At 42.8% G+C, this 22331-nt stretch overlaps 1 protein-coding gene across 13 annotated transcripts in view; it reads right to left on the bottom strand.

Annotated features, from left to right (window-relative positions):
- DIP2C (disco interacting protein 2 homolog C) overlaps positions 1–22331 on the bottom strand; it is a 485644-nt gene that overhangs the window by 220986 nt on the left and 242327 nt on the right. The window contains exon 1 of one of the 13 annotated variants that reach the window (XM_073334498.1): positions 20822–20870. The exons of the other annotated variants lie outside the window; for them this stretch is intronic. Within the exon in view, the coding sequence (XP_073190599.1) occupies positions 20822–20855 (34 nt within the window). The 5' untranslated portion in view covers positions 20856–20870. Of the gene's footprint in view, positions 1–20821; positions 20871–22331 lie in introns of those variants that run through there. 13 annotated transcript variants of the gene reach the window in all.

Here is a 22331-nt window from a genome sequence, read left to right as displayed (position 1 = left end):
GAGACCTTTGAATCGTGGAAGTCAACGAATGGCTACGCAGGTGGTGTCGGAGAGGAGGCTTTGGATTCTTTGACCATGGGATGGTGTTCTAAGAAGGAGGAGTGCTAGGCAGAGACGGGCTCCACCTAACGAAGAGGGGGAAGAGCATCTTCACGAGCAGGCTGGCTGGCTAACCTAGTGAAGAGGCCTTTAAACTAGGTTCACTGGGGGAAGGAGACCAAAGCCCTGAGGTAAGTGGAGAAGTGGCATACCGGGAGGAAGCACGAGCAGGAGAATGCAAGAGGGGAGGGCTCCTGCCTCATATTGAGAAAGTGGGACAATCAGCAAGTTATCTTAAGTGCCTATACACAAATGCAAGAAGCCTGGGAAACAAGCAGGGAGAACTGGAAGTCCTGCCACAGTCAAGGAATTATGATGTGATTGGACTAACAGAGACTTGGTGGGACAACTCACAAGACTGGAATACTGTCATGGATGGATATAAACTGTTCAGGAAGGACAGGCAGGGCAGAAAAGGTGGGGGAGTTGCATTGTATGTAAGAGAGCAGTATGACTCCTCAGTGCTCCGGTATGAAACCGCAGAAAAACCTGAGAGTCTCTGGATTAAGTTTAGAAGTGTGAGCAACAAGGGTGATGTCGTGGAGTGCAGTCTGCTATAAACCAGGGGAATGAGGTGGACGTGGCTTTCTTCCGGAAACTTACAGAAGTTACTAGATCGCAGGCCCTGGTTCTCATGGGAGACTTCAATCACCCTGATATCTGCTGGGAGAGCAATACAGCGGTGCACAGATAATCCAGGAAGTTTTTGGAAAATGTAGGGGACGATTTCCTGGTGCAAGTGCTGGAGGAACCAACTAGGGGCAGAGCTCTTCTGGACCTGCTGCTCACAAACTGGGAAGAATTAGTAGGGGAAGCAAAAGTGGATGGGCACCTGGGAGGCAGCAACCATGAAATGGTCGAGTTCAGGATCCTGACACAAGGAAGAAAGGAGAGCAGCAGAATACGGACCCTGGACTTCTGAAAAGCAGACTTTGACTCCCTCAGGGAACTGATGGGCAGGAGAATAACATGAGGGGGAAAAGAGTCCAGGAGACCTGGCTGTATTTTAAAGAATCCTTATTGAGGCGACAGGAACAAACCATCCCAATGTGTAGAAAGAATAGTAAATATGGCAGGTGACCAGCTTGGCTTAACAGTGAAATCCTTGCTGATCTTAAACACAAAAAAGAAGCTTACAAGAAGTGGAAGATTGGACAAATGACCAGGGAGGAGTATAAAAATATTGCTCAGGCATGCGGGAGTGAAATCAGGATGGCCAAATCACACCTGGAGTTGCAGCTAGCAAGAGATGTTAAGAGTAACAAGAAGGGTTTCTTCAGGTATGTTAGTAATAAGAAGAAAATCAAGGAAAGTGTGGGCCCCTTACTGAATGAGGGAGGCAACCTAGTGACAGAGGATGTGGAAAAAACTGATGTACTCAATCTTTTTTTTGCCTCTGTCTTCACGAACAAGGTCAGCTCCCAGACTGCTGCACTGGGCAGCACAGCATGGGGAGGAGATGACCAGCCCTCTGTGGAGAAAAAAGTGGTTCGGGACTATTTAGAAAAGCACAAGTCCATGAGGTTGGATGAGCACAAGTCCATGAGGCTGGATGCGCTGCATCCAAGAGTGCTAAAGGAGTTGGCGGATGTGATTGCAGAGCCATTGGCCATTATCTTGGAAAACTCCATGGCGATCGGGGGAGGTCCTGGACAACTGAATAAAGGCTAATGTAGTGCCCATCTTTAAAAAAAGAGAAGGAGGAGATCCGGGGAAGTACAGGCCAGTCAGCCTCACCTTAGTCCCTAAACTGGGAGGAGTGGTACATACGCTGGAGGGTAGGGATAGGATACAGAGGGACCTAGACAAATTAGAGGATTGGGCCAAAACAAATCTGATGAGGTTCAAAAAGGACAAGTGCAGAGTCCTGCACTTAGGACAGAACAATCCCATGCACCGCTACAGACTAGGGACCGAATGGCTAGGCCGCAGTTCTGCAGAAAAGGACCTAGGGGTTACAGTGGATGAGAAGCTGAATGTGAGATAACAGTGTGCCCTTGTTGCCAAGAAAGCTAACGGCATTTTGTACTGTATGAGGAGAGGCATTGCCAGCAGATTGAGGGACGCGATTGTTCCTCTCTATTCGACATTGGTGAGGCCTCATTTGGAGTACTGTGTCCAGTTTTGGCCCCACACTATAAGGAGGATGTGGAAAAATTGGAAAACGTCCAGCGGAGGGCAACAAAAATGATTACGGGACTGGAACATATGACTTATGAGGAGAGGCTGAGGGAATTGGGATTGTTTAGTCTGCAGAAGAGAAGAATGAGGGGGGATTTGATAGCTGCTTTCAACTACCTGAAAGGGGGTTCCAAAGAGGATGGATCTAGACTGTTCTCAGTGGTAGCAGATGACAGAACAACTCAAGTTGCAGTGGGGAAGGTTTAGTTTGGATACTAGGAAAAACTTTTTCATGAAGAGGGTGGTGAAGCACTGGAATGCGTTACTTAGGGAGGTGGTGGAATCTCCTTCCTTTGAGGTTTTTAAGGTCAGGCTTGACAAAGCCCTGGCTGGGATGATTTGGTTGGGGATTGGTCCTGCTTTGAGCCATGGGTTGGTCTAGATGACCTCCAGAGGTCCCTTCCAACCCTGATATTCTATGATTCTATTCTATGAGTCTATGATAACTATTCTTTTAGTTTGGATTTTAAACCAGTTAACGTACCTCATAGTAGTTTCTTCTAGACCACATTTCCTCAGTTTGCTTATGCCAATGTCATATGGGACTGTGTCAAAAACTTTACTAAGACCAAAATATATCCCATATATAGTGTTTCCCGATCCACTAGACCAGTAACCTCGTCACAGAAGGAAATTAGGTTGGTTTGGCATGATTTGTTCTTGATAAATCTATGGCAGCTATTACATATTGCAGCTATTACATTATTATCCCTTAAGTGCTTGCAATTGATTATTTAAAAATTTGTTCCAGTATCTTTCCACATCAAAGTTAGTCTGAACTGTATCTAATTCCCTGGGTCCTCTTTATTCCCCTTTTGAAAGATAGGTACTATGCTTGCCATTCTCTAGTTCTCTGAAATCTCACCTGTCCATGAGTTCTCAGAGCAAATCAATAATGGTTCCAAGATTGCTTCAGTATCCTAGGATTGTTTCATCAGGCCCACTGACTTGAATATCCTTTAACCTGTTCTTTCCCTATTCTGGCTTGTATTACCTCCCTCGGTTGTTAATATGAATTGGGTTAAGCAGCTGGTCATAATTAACTTTTCTAGAAAAGAGTGAAGCAAAATAGGCTTTAAACACCTCAGCCTTCTTGATGTCATTCATTATTAGATCTCCTTTCCTGCTGTATAGTGGGCCTACATTTTTCTTCATCTTTCACTCACTCCTAATGTATTTAAACCACTTCTTCTTGCCATTTATGGCACTTGCTAGATGTAATTCATTTTGTGCCTTAAACTTTCTGATTTTGTCTCTTCGTGCTTATGGTATTTTTTTGTTCTCATCATTAGCAACCTGTCCATGTTTTCACTTTTTGTTGGATTCCTTTTTGATTTTCAGGTCATTAAAGAGCTCCTGGTGGAGCCATATTCGCCTCTTACTTCCTATCCTTCCTTCGCATCAGGATAGTTTGCTATAGTACCATTAATATTGTCTTTTTCACAAACTGCTCACTCTCCTGAACTCTTTTGTCCCCTTAGATTTTCTTTTCCTGGGACCTTACCTACCAGTCTCTGACTTTTGTCTGCTTTTTTAAAGTCCATTGCTATTTGTTGTGGTACAGTCACCTCCTTTGCACCCCCTCTTGGCCTCAGCTCACACTACAGACAGCCTGCCTCAGTTTCCCCTCTTGGAGTGTTAAAATAAAACTTTGCCCAGGCTTCTTCTTGCTCAAAAATACTCCTCCTTGGGACTGGGTTTATTACTATAAAATAAACTGCAAATAAAACTGAAAATCCCAAACTAAGTCCATGCATATGTACACACAACACAAGACTTCTCTTCCTCCTGCAAGGCCTTCCTGCCTGGGACCTTTGCAGTCCCTCCTCTGCTTGGTCAGGGTCTCTCCCAGGCCTCTGCCTGCCACAAGTCCTCTGATCTCAGGGTTTTCCTTGCAGGAGGCTTTCCTCACACTCTGCCACACCTTCCCGAGTGCCCCCAACCCCTTTCACTTCAACTTTCTGCTCCTTTTATACTGGAATCACTTGATTCCCCTCAGGTGGAGCTCATCCTGTAATCAAGATTGGCTTAGTCCCAGACATGCCACCACATGGGAAAAATCACCCTTTTTAGTCTATAGACTGCTGCTGTCACTCCTTTCTTGCCTTAGAATCATGAAATTATCATTTCATGATCTTTCAGCCTTCACCCTAAAGATTCACAACCAAATTCTCCCTGTTAATCAGAATCACGTAAAAAATGGCTGCCCCCTGAATACGTCCTCCGCCTTCTGAACCAAGAAATTATTCCCACTACATCCTAAGAACTTATTGGACACTTTGTGTTTTTCTCTTTTACTTTTCCAACAGATGTCTGGGTAGGTAAAGTCTCCCATTACTACTGGGTGTTGTGTTTTGGATATGTCTCCTGCTTGTTCTAGAAATACCTCATCTACTTGCTCCTCCTGATGCCTTGTTCTACAGTAGACCCCAACAATGACATTGCCCATGTTTTTTATCTTATTGTATAGCTCCCAGAATACTTAGTGCTGGATAGGTCATACAGATCTTAGCATAATAGGGCCCTGATTCTAACTGGGAGCTAGTCTAAGATTGGTACCACCTCTTTCAAAAAATGTTTGTGATTAGTTTGTAAGTCTAACGGCGTGTACATATTTATTTCTTAACCTCTCCATGCTCTATGTCAAACCTCTCTTTGAAAAGTCACAAGAGCTTGTGTAAATTAAGGCACTAATTAATAGCTTACTTCATAAGTCACGCAATAGATGTGTGCATGAAGAGATTACAGCTAAATTCGTCTCTTGAGCACCTATTAAAAAAGGGGGATTTTTTATGCCACGTACACAAAATTACTGTGAAGAAATCACATTGTGAGTGGTATAATATAATGTTTAAGAAAATGTAATACTATAAGGAGACATAGAGGGTTAGGTAAGTGAAAGGAGGTGGGCCTTAATTAAGACACATGCAAAACAAACTGGTATCACCGACAGGTCTATAACTCACTGAGAGATTCTGATGCTTTCAAGGCTGTTGTTTTGATTCACCTTGTCCCCACCAACACCACCTTCTACTTTTCCTTTTTACAACTATTTATTCTCCAACGGACTCCACCGCTACAACCCTGCTGGCCTCTTCAGTACCATGATGGACCGCACCTCCAGTTGTCCTTCCAAATGTATCTGAAATGTTTACCTTATGGAGAGCCAATGGGTTTGCTTTAATCTCAGAGTTCATCATGTCATCCTCATGAAGTACCCTTTCCCCATTATAATCTATGGGGGGGCTGTGTCAACCTTTCACCTAAAACTCTGAAACCAAGCGGAACTTTCATGGATAGGTGTTTAAACATGAACCTGAATCTTATGACCTGACACTGCCTAGGACTCCAACATACACATAAGCAACCTACAGTACCTCCCTCTAACTTCAACCTGTCTTCTTAGCCATATAGATAATAGAGGCCTAAAAATTCTCCCTCTGTACCCCACATCTTCAGGGCATGGGTGATCACTTGCTAGATTTTCAGGGGGTGACTGGCTAGGCCATTCCTCCCATCTGGAGTGTCTGTGTTGGCTCCCATTAGGCTTGCTGTCTCTGAAATCTTTTGGAAGTATGTACAGTACCTGGCCACCGCACCAACAGGGACTGAAAATGGTACTGTAGTAAAACTGCAGGCTCTCGTGAAGCTTTTGACCGCATTCTGGGACCTGATAATCCCCAGAGTGCACTCAGCTAATAGTGCACCATGACAGGTGACAGACATTGACCAAGGAAACAAGGGCAGCTGGCCATTCCAGAGGGTTGCTGATCCTCCTCCTCCATATAGCTTAAGATGGGAGTTGGGGGTTCTTGAGATCTTCTTGGAGGAGGATTGTGCAAGTTACAGGAGGGCATCCTGGGCCCTGTTGGGAAGAGGTAGTACATAGAGTGCAGAAAGTCATCACATTTAGAGTTTTCAGATTTGTAAACCCTGGCAAACCAAACAGGTTGGCTTTGATTCATGAAACCATGAAAACCCTGGGAGCTTGTAAAACCTTACTTACGAAAGTTCAATGTAATGCATTAAACACATGGTGCATGGGTTCAGATTTATATAAACCCAATGCACATGTTCAAGGGAAAAATGGAAGTTGAATACTGGCCTTTTATAGTTTTTACAAGCAACAATCCTGACCCTCTGCAACTAAAAAAAGGATTTGAAAGCAAAATCTCAGCCCAGTCTTAACTGGTCCTCCATTCTTCTGTGTGCAGTTTTGTTCCTGCAGTTATTTGCATCTACAATTTGCACCACTCAAATGGGTTTCAATATGCCTGAAAATCTGGACATTAATCTCTTCACCAAAGTATTACATTTTCTGATCAGAATAAAAGTTTGTCTATATAAATCCCCCCAACACAATTTATATATACTGTATTTTAGGGCTGTCAATCAAACGCAGTTAACTCATGTGATTAACCCCCCCAAAATTAATCATGATTAAAAAAATTAATCGTGATTAATCACAGTTTTAATCGCACTGTTAAACAATAGAATACCGATTGAAAATTTATTGAAATTTTGGATGTTTTGCTACATTTTGCTAAAATTTTGGATGTTTTGCTATATTGTAGTCTGTGTTGTAATAGAAATCAAAGTGTATATTATTTTTGTTACAAATATTTGCACTAAAAATGATAAACGAAAGAAATAGTATTTTTAAATTCACCTCATTCAAGTAGTGTAGTGCAATCTCTTTGTCGTGAAAGTGCAACTTACAAATGTAGATTTGTTTTTGTTACAAAACTGCACTCAAAAGCAAAACAATGTAAAACTTCAGAGCCTACAAATCCATTCAGTCCTACTTCTTGTTCAGCCAATCACTAAACACACTAGTGTGTTCACATTTACAAGAGATAATTCTGCCCTCTTCTTATTTATAATGTCACCAGAAAGTGAGAACAGGCATTTGCATGGCACTTTTATAGCTGGCATTGCTACAGGTATTTACGTGCCAGATATGCTAAACATTTGTATGCCCCTTCATGCTTTGGCCACTATTCCAGAGGACATGCTTCAATGCTGATAACGCTTGTTAAAAAAATAATGTGTTAATTACATTTGTGACTGAACTCCTGGGGGGAGAACTGTACGTCTGCTGCTGTTTTACCCGCATTCTGCCATAAATTTCATGTTATAGCTGTCTCAGATGATGACCCAGCACAAGTTGTTCATTTTAAGAACACTTTCACTGCAGATTTCACATAACGCAAAGAAGGTACTTATGTGAGATTTATAAAGGTAGCTACAGTGCTCGACCCAAGGTTTAAGAATCTAAAGTGCCTTCCAAAATCTCAGAGGGATGAGGAGTGGAGCATGCTTTCTGAAGTCTTAAAAGAGCAACACTCCAATGCGGAAAATACAAAACTCGAACCACCCAAAAAAAAAAAAAAATCAACCTTCTGCTGGTAGCATCTCACTCAGATAATTAAAATGAACATGCGTTGGTCCACACTGCTTTGGATTGTTATCGAGCAGAACCCATCATCAGCATGGACGCATGTCCCCTGGAAAGGTAGTTGAAGCATGAAGGGACATACAAATCTTTAGTGCATCTGGCACATAAATATCTTGCGACGCCGGCTACAACATTGTCATGCAAATGCCTGTTCTCACTTTCAGATGACATTGTAAACAAAAAGCAGGCAGCATTGGCTCCTACAAATGTAAACAAACTTGTCTGTCTCAGCTATTGGCTGAAGAAGAAGTAGGACTGAATGGACTTGCAGGCTCTACAATTTTACATTGTTTTATTTTTGAATGCAGTTTTTTGTACATAATTCTACATTTGTAAGTTTAACTTTCATGATAAAGAATTGCACTACAGTACTTGTATTAGGTGAATTGTAAAATACTACTTATTTTGTTTTTTGTGCAAATACTTGTAATAAAAATAAACAAAGTGAGCACTGTACACTTTGCATTCTGTGTTTTAATTGAAATCAATATATTTGAAAATGTAGAAAAGATCCTAAAATATTTAAATAAGTGGTTTTTATTCTTGTTTAACAGTGCGATTAATCGTGATTAATTTTTTTATTCACTTGACAGCCCTACTGTATTTCCTAACCAACTATAATCTATTATAGTATCTTCTTGCTCCAATTCCAAGACAAATGTTGAGATTCCTGTATTCAAAGTGTTATCAAGATATTGAACAGGGGAACTACTGTAATTACCCTCCTGGTTGGTTAACAAAAACAATCTTTCTCCAGCTTGCATTCACCACTTAAGACTCCATGTAAAATTTAAATTAATTTACTAAAGGAGGCTTAAGTTAATTGAAATACTAGATTATGAAATGACATTTCTGTACACTTCACAAACCCACATAAGTAATTAACGCTCACGAGTGCAGACTGCTTTGACATGTTATTCATTACAATTATATCACATAATAAGGAAAACAATGAGGAAGATTAACTCAAACTCCTAACACAATATCCAGATTGGTGGCAAATCACTCTTTATATAAATGTCCTTTCCAGTTCTCCAAACAAATTGCAGTGTGTGATGCATGGTTAGAAAGGGTTAAACATTCTGCAAAATAAATATCCCACAGAAGACATGTGGGGAGATGTTTGTGGTTTTGCGTATTTACATATGTATGAATAGGGTCGACAATGTAATCAACAGTCCCTGTCTATGCTGTATTCCGATAATTCAGAGGTCAAAAGAAGATGCTAGCATTTAAATCAGGGGTGGCCAACCTATAACTCCGGAACCACATGCGGCTCTTCAGAAGTTAATATGTGGCTCCTTCTATAGGCACCGGCTCCGGTGCAGGAGCTACAGGCACCAACTTTCCAGTGTGCCGGGGGGTGCTCGCTGCTCAACCCCTGGCTCTGCCACAGGCCCTACCCACACTCCACCCCTTCCCGCCCCCTCCCCTGAGCCTGCTGTGCCCTTGATCCTCCCCCCCAGAGCCTCCTGCAGCCACGAAACAGCTGATCGGGAGGTGTGGGGAGGAAGGGGGAGGCGCTGATCAGCCGGGCTGCCGGTGGGCGGGAGACGCTGGGAGCAGGGGTGGGGGAGCTGATGGGGCTGCTATGAATCTGCACCTCAGTGAATTGAACTCATGTCTGTATGTATACTGATCTTTTAACCATACCCTCTCTTTTTTGTTTTTTAATAAATTTTAGTTTAGTTAATAAGAATTGGCTGTAGGGGTATTTGGGTAAGATCTGGAATATTCAATAACCTGGGAGATAATTTTTTTATGTTCTTTTATGTGATGAAATAAGAATTACAGAAATTCTCATATTTGATGTGGGTACCTGGATGGAGGCCTGAGGCTGGATCACTTTAAGGGAACTGTGTTGTTTGGACTTCTGAGTAACCAGTAAGGTAATAAAGAAGCTGTTTTATGCTGGCTTGGTGAATCTAAGTATTGGACTATCCACCAGCTTTTTGGCGTTTGGCGTTTGCAGTTCACCCTAATTGAGTGACCACAGCTGGCTCCCCACAAGGACCCTGGTCACAAAGAGCAACTATGAAAAACACACAAAGAACTGAATATTCTAAGGAGATGCTTAGTTACACCTGTATGGGAAATAAATAAAAACAAAAAATTAGAGGCAGTAATTTTAGCATAACCATTATACAATCATATAATTGTAGGACTGGAAGGGACCTCAAAAGGTCAACCAGTCCAGTCCCCTGCACTCATGGCAGGACTAAGTATCATCTAGATAGACTATCCCTGACAGGTATTTGTCTAATCTGCTCTTAAAAATCTCAAATGATGGAGATTCCACAACCTCCCTAGGCAATTGTATGGAAGAAAAAACCTCTGTTTGAACTACATTAAATCTCATATGGTCTTTCTAGTGGAACAAATACACAAACTATTTCAACCTTTAATATTTGAATGTATTTAATATACGTAAGTCCTCCATGTAAGCACAAGGGTGGGTTCATGGGGGACCAGCCCTTGTGTATAGATCACCCATGCACTGCACAAGCTCTGTCCAAGTTCTTCTCTAAGTGTTGCTGGTTTTGCCAGAGTTGATTGTACTTTGTGACCCCTAGTAAATCTTGCAGTTCAGCTCATGACTACCATAACAACAATGGGACCACACCATATGGTTCAACGCTCAACTCATCCATCTGGCTGCAGTCTGGTGTTAGGTCTCATACTGGTGCTTGGGGGTGGTTCCTACTACCTCCTTCAATTTGAGGTCAGAATGCAGGACCTGTTTTACTATTCACTGTGAGAGGCAAATGAAACTAGCATGTTTCCAGATGTCTCTGTCTATCTAAAGTACATAGAGGGCCCCACCACCATACTGTCTGAGCATTTCACAAACTTTAATGCATTTATCACAACACCCATGAGATAGGAAAGTACTGTCATCTTCATTTTTACAGATAGGGAACTCAGGCACAGAGAAGCTAAGTGACTTGCCTAAGTTCACACTGGAAGGCTGTAGCAGATCAGGGAACTGAACCTGGGTCTTCCAAGTCCTGGCCTTGTGCCCTAACTATTGGACCATCTTTCCTCAGAAAGAGAATACTGTCCAGTCAACAAGTCACACTACTACGGGACCTTTAGAACATTTTGATTTTTTTATCCCCCTTCATTGACACTAATTTCCCTCTTCCCCAGTTCCATCTTCACAGGTCATTGTGCTATACAGAGACCCTGCTCCACAGACAGGAAAAGGTGAGATATACTGAGCCTTGCTTGATTATGGTAATGAGTTTTTGAAGCTTCGTGCCATGGATGTAGATTATAGCTTGGATCCGCACTGAGCTTTCTGCATCAAGGAACAGATGCAGAGTTTTCTCTGCTTAGTATCTGACAAGTATTAATAAGAACATAAGAACAGTCATACTGGGTCAGATCAAATGTCCATTTAGCCCAGTATCCTGTCTTCCAGTAGCCAATGCCAGGCACTTCAGAGGGAAAGAACAGAATGGGTAATCATCAAGTGGCCCATTCCCAGCTTTTGGCAACAGAGGCTAGGGACACCATCCCTGCCCATCCTGGCTAATAGCCATTCATGGACCTATCCTCCATGAATTCATCTAGTTCTTTTTTGAACCCTGTTATAGTCTTGGCCTTCACAACATCCTCTGGCAAAGAGTTCCACAGGTTGACTGTGCGTTGTGTAAAAAAAATACTTTTGTTTGTTTGAAACCTGATGCCTATTAATTCTATTTGGTGACCCCTAGTTCTTGTGTTATGAGAAAGAGTAAATAACACTTCCTAATTTACTTTCTCTACACCATTCATGATTTTATAGACCTCTATCATATCCCCCCTTAGTTGCCCATTTTCCAAGCTGAAAAATCCCAGTCTTATTAATCTCTCCTCCATATCCCTAATCATTTTTGTTGTCCTTTTCTGTACCTTTTCCAACTTGCAATATATCTTTTTTTGAGAAGGGGTAACCGCATCTGCATGAGGTACTCAAGATGTGGGTGTACCATAGATTTATACAGAGGCAATATGAATATTTTCTGTCTTATCTATCCCTTTCTTAATGATTCCCAACATTCGGTTCACTTTTTTGACTGCTGCTGAACACCGAGTGGATGTTTTCAGAGATCTATCCACAATGCCTCCTAGATCTCTTTCTTGAGTGGTAATAGGTAATTTAGACCCCATCATTTTATATGTATAGTTGGGATTATGTTTTCCAACGTGCATTACTTTGCATTTACCAACATTGAATTTCATCTGCCATTTTGTTGCCCTGTCACCCAGTTTTGTGAAATCTCTTTGTAACTCTTCACAGGCTGCTTTGGACTTCACTATCTTGAGTAGTTTTGTATCATCTGCAAATTTTGCCACCTCACTGTTTACCCCTTTTTCCAGATCGCTTATGAATATCTTGAATAGCACTGGTCCCAGAACACACCCCTGGGGGACACCACTATTTACGTCTCCCCATTCTGAAAAATGACAGTTTATTCCTACCCTTTGTTTCCTATCTTTTAACTAGTTAACAATCCATAAGAGGACCTTCCTTCTTATTCCATGACAGCTTACTTCGCTTAAGAGTCTTTGGTGAGGGACGTGGTCAAAGGTTTTCGGAAAAATCTAAGTATACTATATCCACTGGATCAGCCTTGTAAACATGCTTGTTGACCCCTTCAAAGAATTCTAGTAGGTTGCAGAGGCATGATTTCCCTTTACAAAAAATAAGTTTACTCTTCCCCAACAAACTGTGTTCATCTATATGTCTGATGATTCTGTTCTTGACTATAGTTTCAACCAGTATTGCTCACTTGGCTTTGGGGAAACTTTGGGCTGCAACCCATCAGCTTGATTCATGTGCTTCCTGGCTGGTGAAAGCTAGTGGTCAGAGACACTGGTCGCACCCTGGCAGAGATGCTTGCCTTTCGTCAGGAAAGCAGGGTACTAGCTGTTCTCAAGGGCACTGCTGAAACCTCTCCGCAAGAAGCCATCTCCGATACAGGCAGTCTTGCCAAACAGTGACCTTGGACAAAACTCAGAATTTCAGGAGGAAAGGTTGTGCAGAAGCAGTTTTACTGGTATATGGTGTCTCAGCTTTCCTAACACTGCCCAAACACCTCCCATCCCCCCAAAACCCAGTAAATCCTGTTTCAGGCCTGGGCATGATATGGAAACTATTGGTTGCATTCCTTGCTTTCCTCCTGTCAATGGATGAAGATCTGGTGATTGTTTTTGTTCTGTCAACTGCTATCCACCAAGAAGACTAGTTAACACTTGTGCACACCTTGGCAGAGATAGACAGAGTGGCTCCTTTCCTCTGCGAGGGATCTCGGGGTAGTTTTGAGTACTTGCTTATCTGTTTGAAAGTTCTCCCATGTGGGTTCTCTCATTACCCTTTGTGTTCAATGGGCATGTAAGGTCAGGAGTGTCCTGAAATGAGCTACAAGGATACTCAGTACGGCATCTACCTCAAGCTATCAGTCCCCTGGTTTAAAAAGAAGGGGACTGGACAGCAAGACACTATCTGAGGGTTCTCTGCTTTGGAATTCATTCCTTCCCTCCCCTCTTATTCTGAAAATACCCAAACCTTCAGGGCATTATACAAGGCTCTTCTATTTTTCCAGGCTTCTGGGACATGGATAGTTTATGGGATAGAGGGTGTCAGAGGAGGATACTTATATACGTCTTTTGTGTCAGAATCGTTTCATTGATGAAGAATGCAAATCACTTGTATGGAGGGCGGTGGGGTTTCCTGCAGTGTTTGTATGTTTTAAAGACACTCTATATCCTCACTTAAATCCTTGGATGTTTCTTCAGCAAAGCTGGAGGAATAAAATAAATCAATCTAAATTTACATTAATCACCCCTACAGCAAATACATTATGTTTGCTATTTAGACTAACAGATATGTTTATTTTATACAAGAACATAATCCTGATGCTACAGGATACTAACTTTAAAAGGCATAGGATTCAAAGCTTGCCTGGTTGACACTGCAAGGTAATGAGACTTTTTTCCTGACATCTTGTTTCATCTCACTATTCAAGTAAATAATTTAGTGTATATTTAAAAGAAAATATAAATGTTCCAAAATAGAAAGCTATAGATGACCTACTTATCCTGAGTTTCTAATTTAAAAATGGATATCAGTGAAACAATAATGTCCTACATGAAAGTCCTAACAAAATAAAGTTTGCAGACTCTGTAGAATAAATACTTATCATAGCAGGACATACTAATAATCAACAACAGTCTTTTCATATTTTGTATCTATTATGAAATGTGAAGATTGCACTAAAAACAAGTTCATTATATAACCCTCTGCCAAGGTGCTTACATCTGCTATAGTACAGTGAATGACAGCTTCAGCCAATTAAATTTCATGGCTATGGTAACTGACGAATGAAAGATTGTGGAATATGTACATGCATACTGAGATATACACATGCTATTTATATTTATATTGATAAGAGATACATAACTGAAGGAGTGATATGGCATACAGATTTTATCAGCATGAAATTGACATGGCTGCCTTGCTCATAAGTGAGGAAGACATGAGTGCATTTATGAAGGTCATGGAAACAAAAGTGTTATTAGGATTTTTAGTACTGTTGCTTAGTGAACATGCAGGCTGACCAGCCAATCACAGGGGCTTTATCATGTAAATATTTATAACAAAAAAATAAAAAGAACCCCACAAAGGATTTTACACAACAGTAAAGGAAAGGCTCCACCATAAATCTATGGTGTCAATCAGAAAATGGTACATTTCAAAGCTTTTCTAAATTAAGCATTTAGAAAATAGTCTAAAGTCCCAAACTTTCAAGAGACCTCCAGCAGGTATGTTGGCTGAGGGTAATAATCCCAGGTTGACCTAACTCTGGAATCTAGGGAAGCAGGATTACTAGGAAATGCAGTTTTGTAGCAGGCAGGCTGTAGTCCTGGACACAAACAAGGCATCCTGGCAAATAAAAATCTGCCCTTTCCCTAGCAGAGCAGAAACCTGGAAAGAGGAAGGTTGTGCTGCTAGATCTTTCCTGAAATCTAAGGGCAAGTGACTCCATATTTGCTTGTTTTGTTTTTGGAATGCTGCTGGGACAGGCACCACTGAGAGAGAGGTCTGAATCAATTTTTTTTCATAAATAAAATGGGGTGGGGGATTAAGTTACACTGTCTGTACTGCTTTGAAACAAACCCCTGGCAACGGAAGGAGGTTCTTTTGTTGTGGTGTTATAAACTTCATTGACATGGATTTGTTTTGGTTTGATGGTCCACAGGCAACATTTGCATGTTAATAATGTACAATATGCATGTACAGTGAGTATGAGCTCAGGTAGCTGAGACCCTGGTTTTGTGTGTGAAAATGCCTGTATTAATATTATATGATCACTAGTAACTTCGAAAAGTTAAGGGCAAAACTGTTTAAAATAGAAAACTGTTTTAAGCCAAACCCATCGTATTATGTTAATAAAGCTTGTAGTGTGAATGTTTACAAAGGGTAGATACACTCAGTGCTATCTAGGGATGGATATATTGCTCTTATAGTATTTAAATGTCTTACATAATTTCCTGGATTTATAACAGACATCATTTAGGCTGGAAGCATTTAAAAAACACCGGGAAAAAAAGTAGAGGATCTGATAAACTTTGAGTACACAAATAATTTGGGTTCTTTGCCGAATACATAAAACACAGTTTGACTTGGTTTGCTGACCTCTTTTTCAATTGGAAAATATGAAATATAAGCCAAGGAAAAGCGTGGGCAGCTAAAGTGTAATGAGAACTAAAATTTGTGCCAAGATATAAAGTCCAAGAGCCAGTAAGATCTAAACTAAAGGAAAAAATTATGTCCAACAGCAAAATGAAGGCCCAATCCAGGTCCCCATAAAGACAATGATAGAAGGCCACAGGCTTGGACAGAAGCAGGATTAGACTGTGTACATTTAAAAATAAGGTACATTGCTTATTTGAATGGTTATTGTTTTATCACAGTTTAGTCCAGGAGTGTGTCAGAAACACTGTACACAGCAATAATTATTCTACAGTCACTGATGTATTTCGGGATATTAATGTTATGGGCAGGCAAAAGAAAGCAATACACCATTACCAAAATATTTGTCCAGTGAGTTCAAAATGGAAAACCACATTTATCAGCCATGGAAGCATGAACTGTAATTTGCAATTCCAAAACAGAACTGTAAGCATTTATATAAATGTAATCCCATTGCACTCATTACAAAAACTTGCTGAGAAACACAAGACTGGTGCTGAGAAGGCTATACTGTTACTCAGCATCATTTGGGATCAGGCGATTGGGGATTTTTGATACTACAAAGATATTTTGATAAAGCAGCCACTAAAATAAAAATTTTTCATATAAATTGTCCAAAGCAGAGCGTTTCCGATACCTGAGGTTCATTTGTGATGGCACTTTGATAAGCTACACTCCCACCCCGTGCCCTCTTTCAATGTGAAGCGCCAGAAGGGGAAAAGATATTGTCAGGTGCTTTCTGCCAGTGACATTTTTGTTTTGCAGACATGTTTTTCACTTTATTATCACTCAATAAAAATAAACCTCATCAAAACAAAAGAGAATAATTAAACTATTTTTAAAAAGTATTTCAAAAAGAGCCTTTTAAAGTTGTCTTACATGCAGTCGGACATAATCAAGTATGAGAGCTTTTTCACTGTTTTAGATCGGACAGTTCTGTCTACCTCTCACTGATTCAGAACCTCTGCAGAGTAGGGGATAATTTCAGAACTAAAATAGAGGTCAGAAAATCCTGGCAAACAATTCCACAACTACTCACTCAAATTAAAAAGTTACTTTGCTTTGATGTGCATGAGCCCCTTTTTTGTTTGTGCAAAGCAAAAACATTTAAGCCATTGAGTTCTACTTACAGGAATGTTTGCAGAACAGGAATTTCAGTTTGCAGCCTCAAGCGTTCATTCCAGAAATGGCTGTATGTTTTATATAGGATTGGACACACTCTGACATGGTAGGGAAACAGAGTATGCAAAACCCTTGCTGGAGCCCTGGCGCGTAGGCAATGAAATGAGCCAGGCAAGGCTCTCAATGCACCCTTTGCTGGTCGGAGGGCATACATACACAACATTATTTTGTGAATGTAATACAATTAAATTAAAATGTACTGCACCCAGTTAGTAAACTTTGTAGCAGCCTACCTAGGGGTAGAAGAAATGGGTTTCAATTTTGCTGTGCTAAATAAAATATTTGAGAAATTCTCTGGAGCTTGAAGTGGGACGACCCCAACAGCAAAATTAGGGGAGGAAAAAGCTACCACTTCTGCAGAATTCAACCTGCATTTTAAAATAATGTAGCTTTTGTATGCTGAAATTGACTTTTCACATGTGAACTGATGTAGTTTGTTCTTTTGGAATCTGCTGAGAGACAGCTCCAATGCATCTGACCTTTACCAAGCAGCAAAGTCAAAAGGAAAATAGTCAGCACTGAGAGCTGTGACAATGACATGAGGTAACATTTTCAAGAGTGCATAAAATTCCATTTTTGAAAGTGCCATGGGCACTTAGGAACCTAAATCTCATTGACTCAGAATAAGACTTTGGCACCAAACTGCCTATGGCATTTTTGAAAATGGGACTTAAGGTGCTTTTGAAAATTTTTCTCATGTCACTTTCTCTTTCCTGCTCTTGGCAAAGTTATAGTATGAGCAGCAAAAGAAGACACAGCAGCTATTCACAGGGGCAGAAGACCTGGGAAGTCTGAAGCAGGCCTCTTATTGCTGCTAGAGGCCTGGGGAAGGGGAAGATTAGGAGAACCTCAAACAGAGGTGAAAGTAAGCCTGTTCGCCCCGGTACAGCGTACCGGTAAGAGTCGGTGCGCCGTCCCAGGACCAACTTTCTGAGAGGGCAATTTAAAGCCTTGGAGTAGCGGTGGCGGGGCTGCGGCGGGGATTTAAAGAGCCCTGGAGCTCCAGCCGCTGCTATGCCCCCCGGGTCCCTTTAAATCCCGGCCTGAGCCCTGCTGCCCGAGCCCTGGGGTAGCAGCAGCGGGGCTCTGGCGGGGATTTAAAGGGCCCCGGAGCTCCAGCCACCGCTACTGCCCTGGCGCCCTTTAAATCCCCGCCTGAGCCCTGCTGCCAAAGCCCTGGGGGAGCGGCGGTGGGGCTCTGGCAGGCATTTAAAGGGCCAGGGCGGTAGCGGTGGCTGGAGCCCCGGGGCCCTTTAAATCCCCGATGGAGCCCGGCCACCACTACCCCAGGGCTCGGGCAGCAGGGCTCAGGTGGGGATTTAAAGGGCTCAGGGCTCCGGCAGCCACTACCACAGCGGAGCCCCAGGCCCTCTAAAGCTCTGCCAGAGCCCAGAGCCCCGGGTAGTGGTGGCAGCCGGGAGCCCCCAGGGCTCCTCAGTGATTGAAGGGGCCCGGGGCTCCGCTGTGGTAGCGGCAGCTGGAGCCCTGGGCCCTTAAATCACCCCCGAGCCCTGGGGCTCCCAGCTGCTTCTGCAGCTGGTAGCTCAGGGGTGATGTAAAGGGCCCCGGGCTCCCAGCCGCCACTACCGCAGCTGGACCCTGGCCCTTTAAATCAAGATTTAAAGGGCCCCGGGATTTAAGGCCCTGCCTCTTCCGGTTGAGGCCACGCCCCCTGCCAGGACTCCAGCCTACCGGTAAGTCCTCTAACTTACTTTCACCCCGACCCCAAACCCTCCTTCAAAAACTCCTCAAACAAACTTAAAAGTCAAGGGGGTAGGAAGAGACACAGGCCTTTTCCTTCTCGCAGGCAGAGAGGCTCAGGGCGAAGCTTCAACTTTATCAGAGGCTAATATGAAACAAGCCCTCCACCAAGCTTCAACTTTATCAGAGGCTAATATGAAACAAGCCCTCCACTAGTGTCCAGTTCCTTGTTGGGAATCCCAGCCTCCTCCTGCTTCCCAGCAGCTGAGATGGGGTCTGGTCTCCCAGCAGCTGATATGGGGTCTGGTCTCCTGAACCAAGGCACTGACTCTGGAGTTCTCTAATACCTTCCTCCCCCTCTCCTCAATTTTCATTTATTCTTGTTGGCTTGTAGGGGTACTCCTCTGTCTACTAAGTGTAACGGGGGAATAGTCCCGCTATTGTGGGAAACTTTCCTGGCTTCTGCACTACTCCGGTGAAGTGGGCTAGCGAAAGGATCTGAGTCCTCGCTCCCACTTCCTTTACACAGTGGCCTCCCCGCCCTTGAGGACTCTCCTGTCTGGCAGAGTCCTCGTAACCCCAACAAGGCTGGGCCCAGGATTCCTGGGGGGCTCGACCCCCAACCCTGCTGTGGTCACCTAGGACAGGGGCTAGGGTGTCTCCACTCCGGTGTACTCTCTCTGCACTGGGCACTTCTCTGACCCACTGACCATTATATACAAGTTAAAGCAAATGCAAGTTATTTAATCAACAATTAATTTTAAAAAGAATAAGGGGAAATGGGAACTGTTAAAGGAAACACATCACCCCGCTCTGTGGCAGGGAACATCACAAACAGTGTCTCTGGAACGTCAGGGCAGTTCACAATCTGTTCCCTGTAAGGCCCAGGCCGCCTTCTCAGGCCCTGGCTGTGCTGCAGGGATGCTGTGCATTGGACACTTGCTCTGCTGGTGGCCACATGCTCTCATGCTCTAAGTGGTAGGACCCTTCTTCCCAGTGTTGCCCCCGCCCTGTCGGGGGTACGATCCAAGCCTGGCCTGCAGAGCATCTTGGCAGAGGCGTCCCCCTGTGCTGGGCCCGCTGCCCAGGGTCACCCTGGGTCTCCCCAGCTGCTCACCGCACCCAGCTCCGGACTGCTCCAGCCCCAGCTCCACCACTCTGTCTCAGCACTGCTGCTGCTGCTCTGCCTCCGGCTCCCTGGCCTGCTTCTTTGGCCCCTCTGCCTCTTGTTGCTGCAGCTCTGCTCCCAGGACAGGTCTGCTCTGCAGGCTGCTGCTGTGACTCCGCTCCCAGCACTGACCTTCTTCGTGGGCTGCTTTTCTGGCCCCTCTGGCTCTGGTTGCTGCAGCTCTGCTCCCAGGACAGGGTCTGCTCTCTCTGGGCTGTGCCTCTAGCTTTGGGGCTACAGCTCTGCTCCCAGGACAGGGTCTGCTCTCTCGGGGCTGCTTTTCTGGTCCCTCTGGATCTGGCACAACTCTGCTCCCCAGCTCAGCTTTGGCCCCTGCTTTCTCCTTAGCTCAGCCCCACTCTGTCTGACCCAGGCAAATCCAGCTCACACGGAGGACGGGGTCTCCCGACTCCCTGATTAACCTGCCCGCCCCGTCATTCAGGCTGACCTGGAGCATTGGCCTCTCCCCATTGTTCCTGGGGACTATTAGTCTCAGGGTCCTGATTTCCCATAGACCCTTCCCCTTTTAGTACTGGGAGCTAGCCAACCAAAACACCCACACTGAATGTTAGTAAGGGGGCAAAAGTCCCCTTACATAAGGGTATGGTACTTTTTTCCAGCCTTGACTAAATATTTAGGTACTAAATCAATTATTACATTTTGCAGCTTGACGTCAGAATACCTTGCCAAGAGGGATAATCATTATTTTCCCCATTTTGCAGGTAATGGAAGCACAGACAAGTGAGAGACAGCTCCAGTGCATCTGTGGCCGCTCTGACTTTTATCAAGCAGCAAAGTCAAAATGAAAAGACTCCGTCAGCATGGGCAGCTGTGAAAATGCCATGGGAAAATGGGTAACATTTTCAAAAGTGCCTAAAGCAAGCAAGTTAGTGAAAAAGTTGGCAATAAAAACTGTATTTCCTAACTCATAGCTCTGTGCAAATCCCCTAGATTACAGTTGCCCCTCTGTTTGAATTTTTATTCCACCTGGGCTATCTTATGATTTTGCACCAAAGCCACCTGAAAGCATGAGTCTGAATGAGTTTCCTTCACAACTCAGAGAGACACTGAAGAGATGTGAGTCCATGTAAACTGAGATTGAAGTACCTATTCCCACAAAGTATCCCCCGCCCCACCCCCCACAGCATTTCATATTACTCTGATTAGAAGCCTGCATTAACAATACAACACAACAGTTTCCACAACAGCCATTCTCATCTCACTGTTGGATAAGTCTCTTCAGCACAGCTCTCATCCACAAAATACACCAACAAAAAGCAAATTAACTTACAGTATACTAACAAAGAGAATGGCTGCAAGGTCATTTGTCAATGTCATACCTCAATCCCAAGAACACCACATTCATTATAGTCTCTGCCGCTGGAATAGTGACTTTGACACCCTTTATGCATCCATGTCTGCAGTTTAGCATGCATGGCTACCTCTTGGGTATTAGTTATTAGTCTACCATTAGTTATTCAATGGTAGACTATGCAATGGCTGGGACTCTCTCAGTTATGGTTGTGCTGTATAATATAAATATACAAATGCTTATTTGTTATATTCACATGCTCTCATGAAATCAATTTCTATACAGTCTATTCTGTATTAATAAGGAAAAAAATAAAGAGCATCTCATAATTTAGTACTGATTTTTCTCTACTATAACATTGCCTGTCTTGTCTTTGGGATTTATATACCTAGTTTGTGTAACCCTAATTATTTGAACTGTACATTGTTTTACAAGTCACAGAGGAAGACAGTCTTTCTGCATTGACTTTAAATTCCAAATCTTTGATTTCTTCATTTGGAGATTCCAATGAACTCTTGATAACAATGATTATTTTAGTGCATTGCTTGTTTTTTTTTGCATTGTACTTGAACTGTGTGACTTCATTATAATACACATTCACACGGCCGGCGATAAGTCAAGTGCCCAGCACTGTATGTGCCAAACCCAGGAACATTTGGTCCTAGGCCATAAACATACGTGGCCTCCACAATTTTTGTCTCAAAGAATTACTGCAATGCTCATCTAAGCTCAGTATTCTTCCATCAACTTGTAACTGATTTTTTAAAATTCATTTCTTCAGCAGTCGAGTATATTTAATCAAGTTCAACTGTGGCTGAACAGATGTGAAAGGAAATTCCCTTGAATTTACTGATGCCAAAAAGTGAAATGTCTTCTATAATTAATGTCTTAATCATGCTGTGTACATCCCTTTGCTTTTCAAGGTTTGTGTTTCTGTACTTGTTCTGCCTCAAATCATTTTTAATCTATGATTCTGATCCTGCAAACATTTTGCACATGCTTGACTTGATGCACAAGTTACAGGTGTGTGTAATTGTTTGCAAGATCAGAGCATTCCTTAATCTTAATTGAGGTGACTCTTACATATTTTACCTGAAAATTAAAATCTGACTGTCTTTATTAACATCTTTGTGACTAACTATCATAGGAGCCTTGCATTATTTCTCATCCTCACCACACCGAGGGCAATCAAAAGCAGAAATTGGCACTTTAAAGGTTAGATTTATAAAATTTACCTACAGCTTTCCCCATTGAAAATTAAGTCTCATCAAAATGGCCACTCAGCCTCCCTGTTCTCACTTCCCCCTACACTAACAGAAAGTTTGCCCTTAAACTAACAATCCAAAAGCAACAACAACAAAAATCTACATTTCATCATGCTGGCAGCTGCACATATCCCTTTAGACTGGTTGCAAAACTAACCTGTTGAAAAAGGACAGCAATGTAGTGGTTTCTTTACTGTAATATGACAATTCCTCATTGCAGTAGG

This window comes from Lepidochelys kempii, chromosome 2, assembly GCF_965140265.1.
Source record: "Lepidochelys kempii isolate rLepKem1 chromosome 2, rLepKem1.hap2, whole genome shotgun sequence".
In the NCBI taxonomy this organism is placed as follows: Eukaryota; Metazoa; Chordata; order Testudines; family Cheloniidae; genus Lepidochelys; species Lepidochelys kempii.
This window is presented reverse-complemented; position numbering and strand designations above follow the sequence as displayed.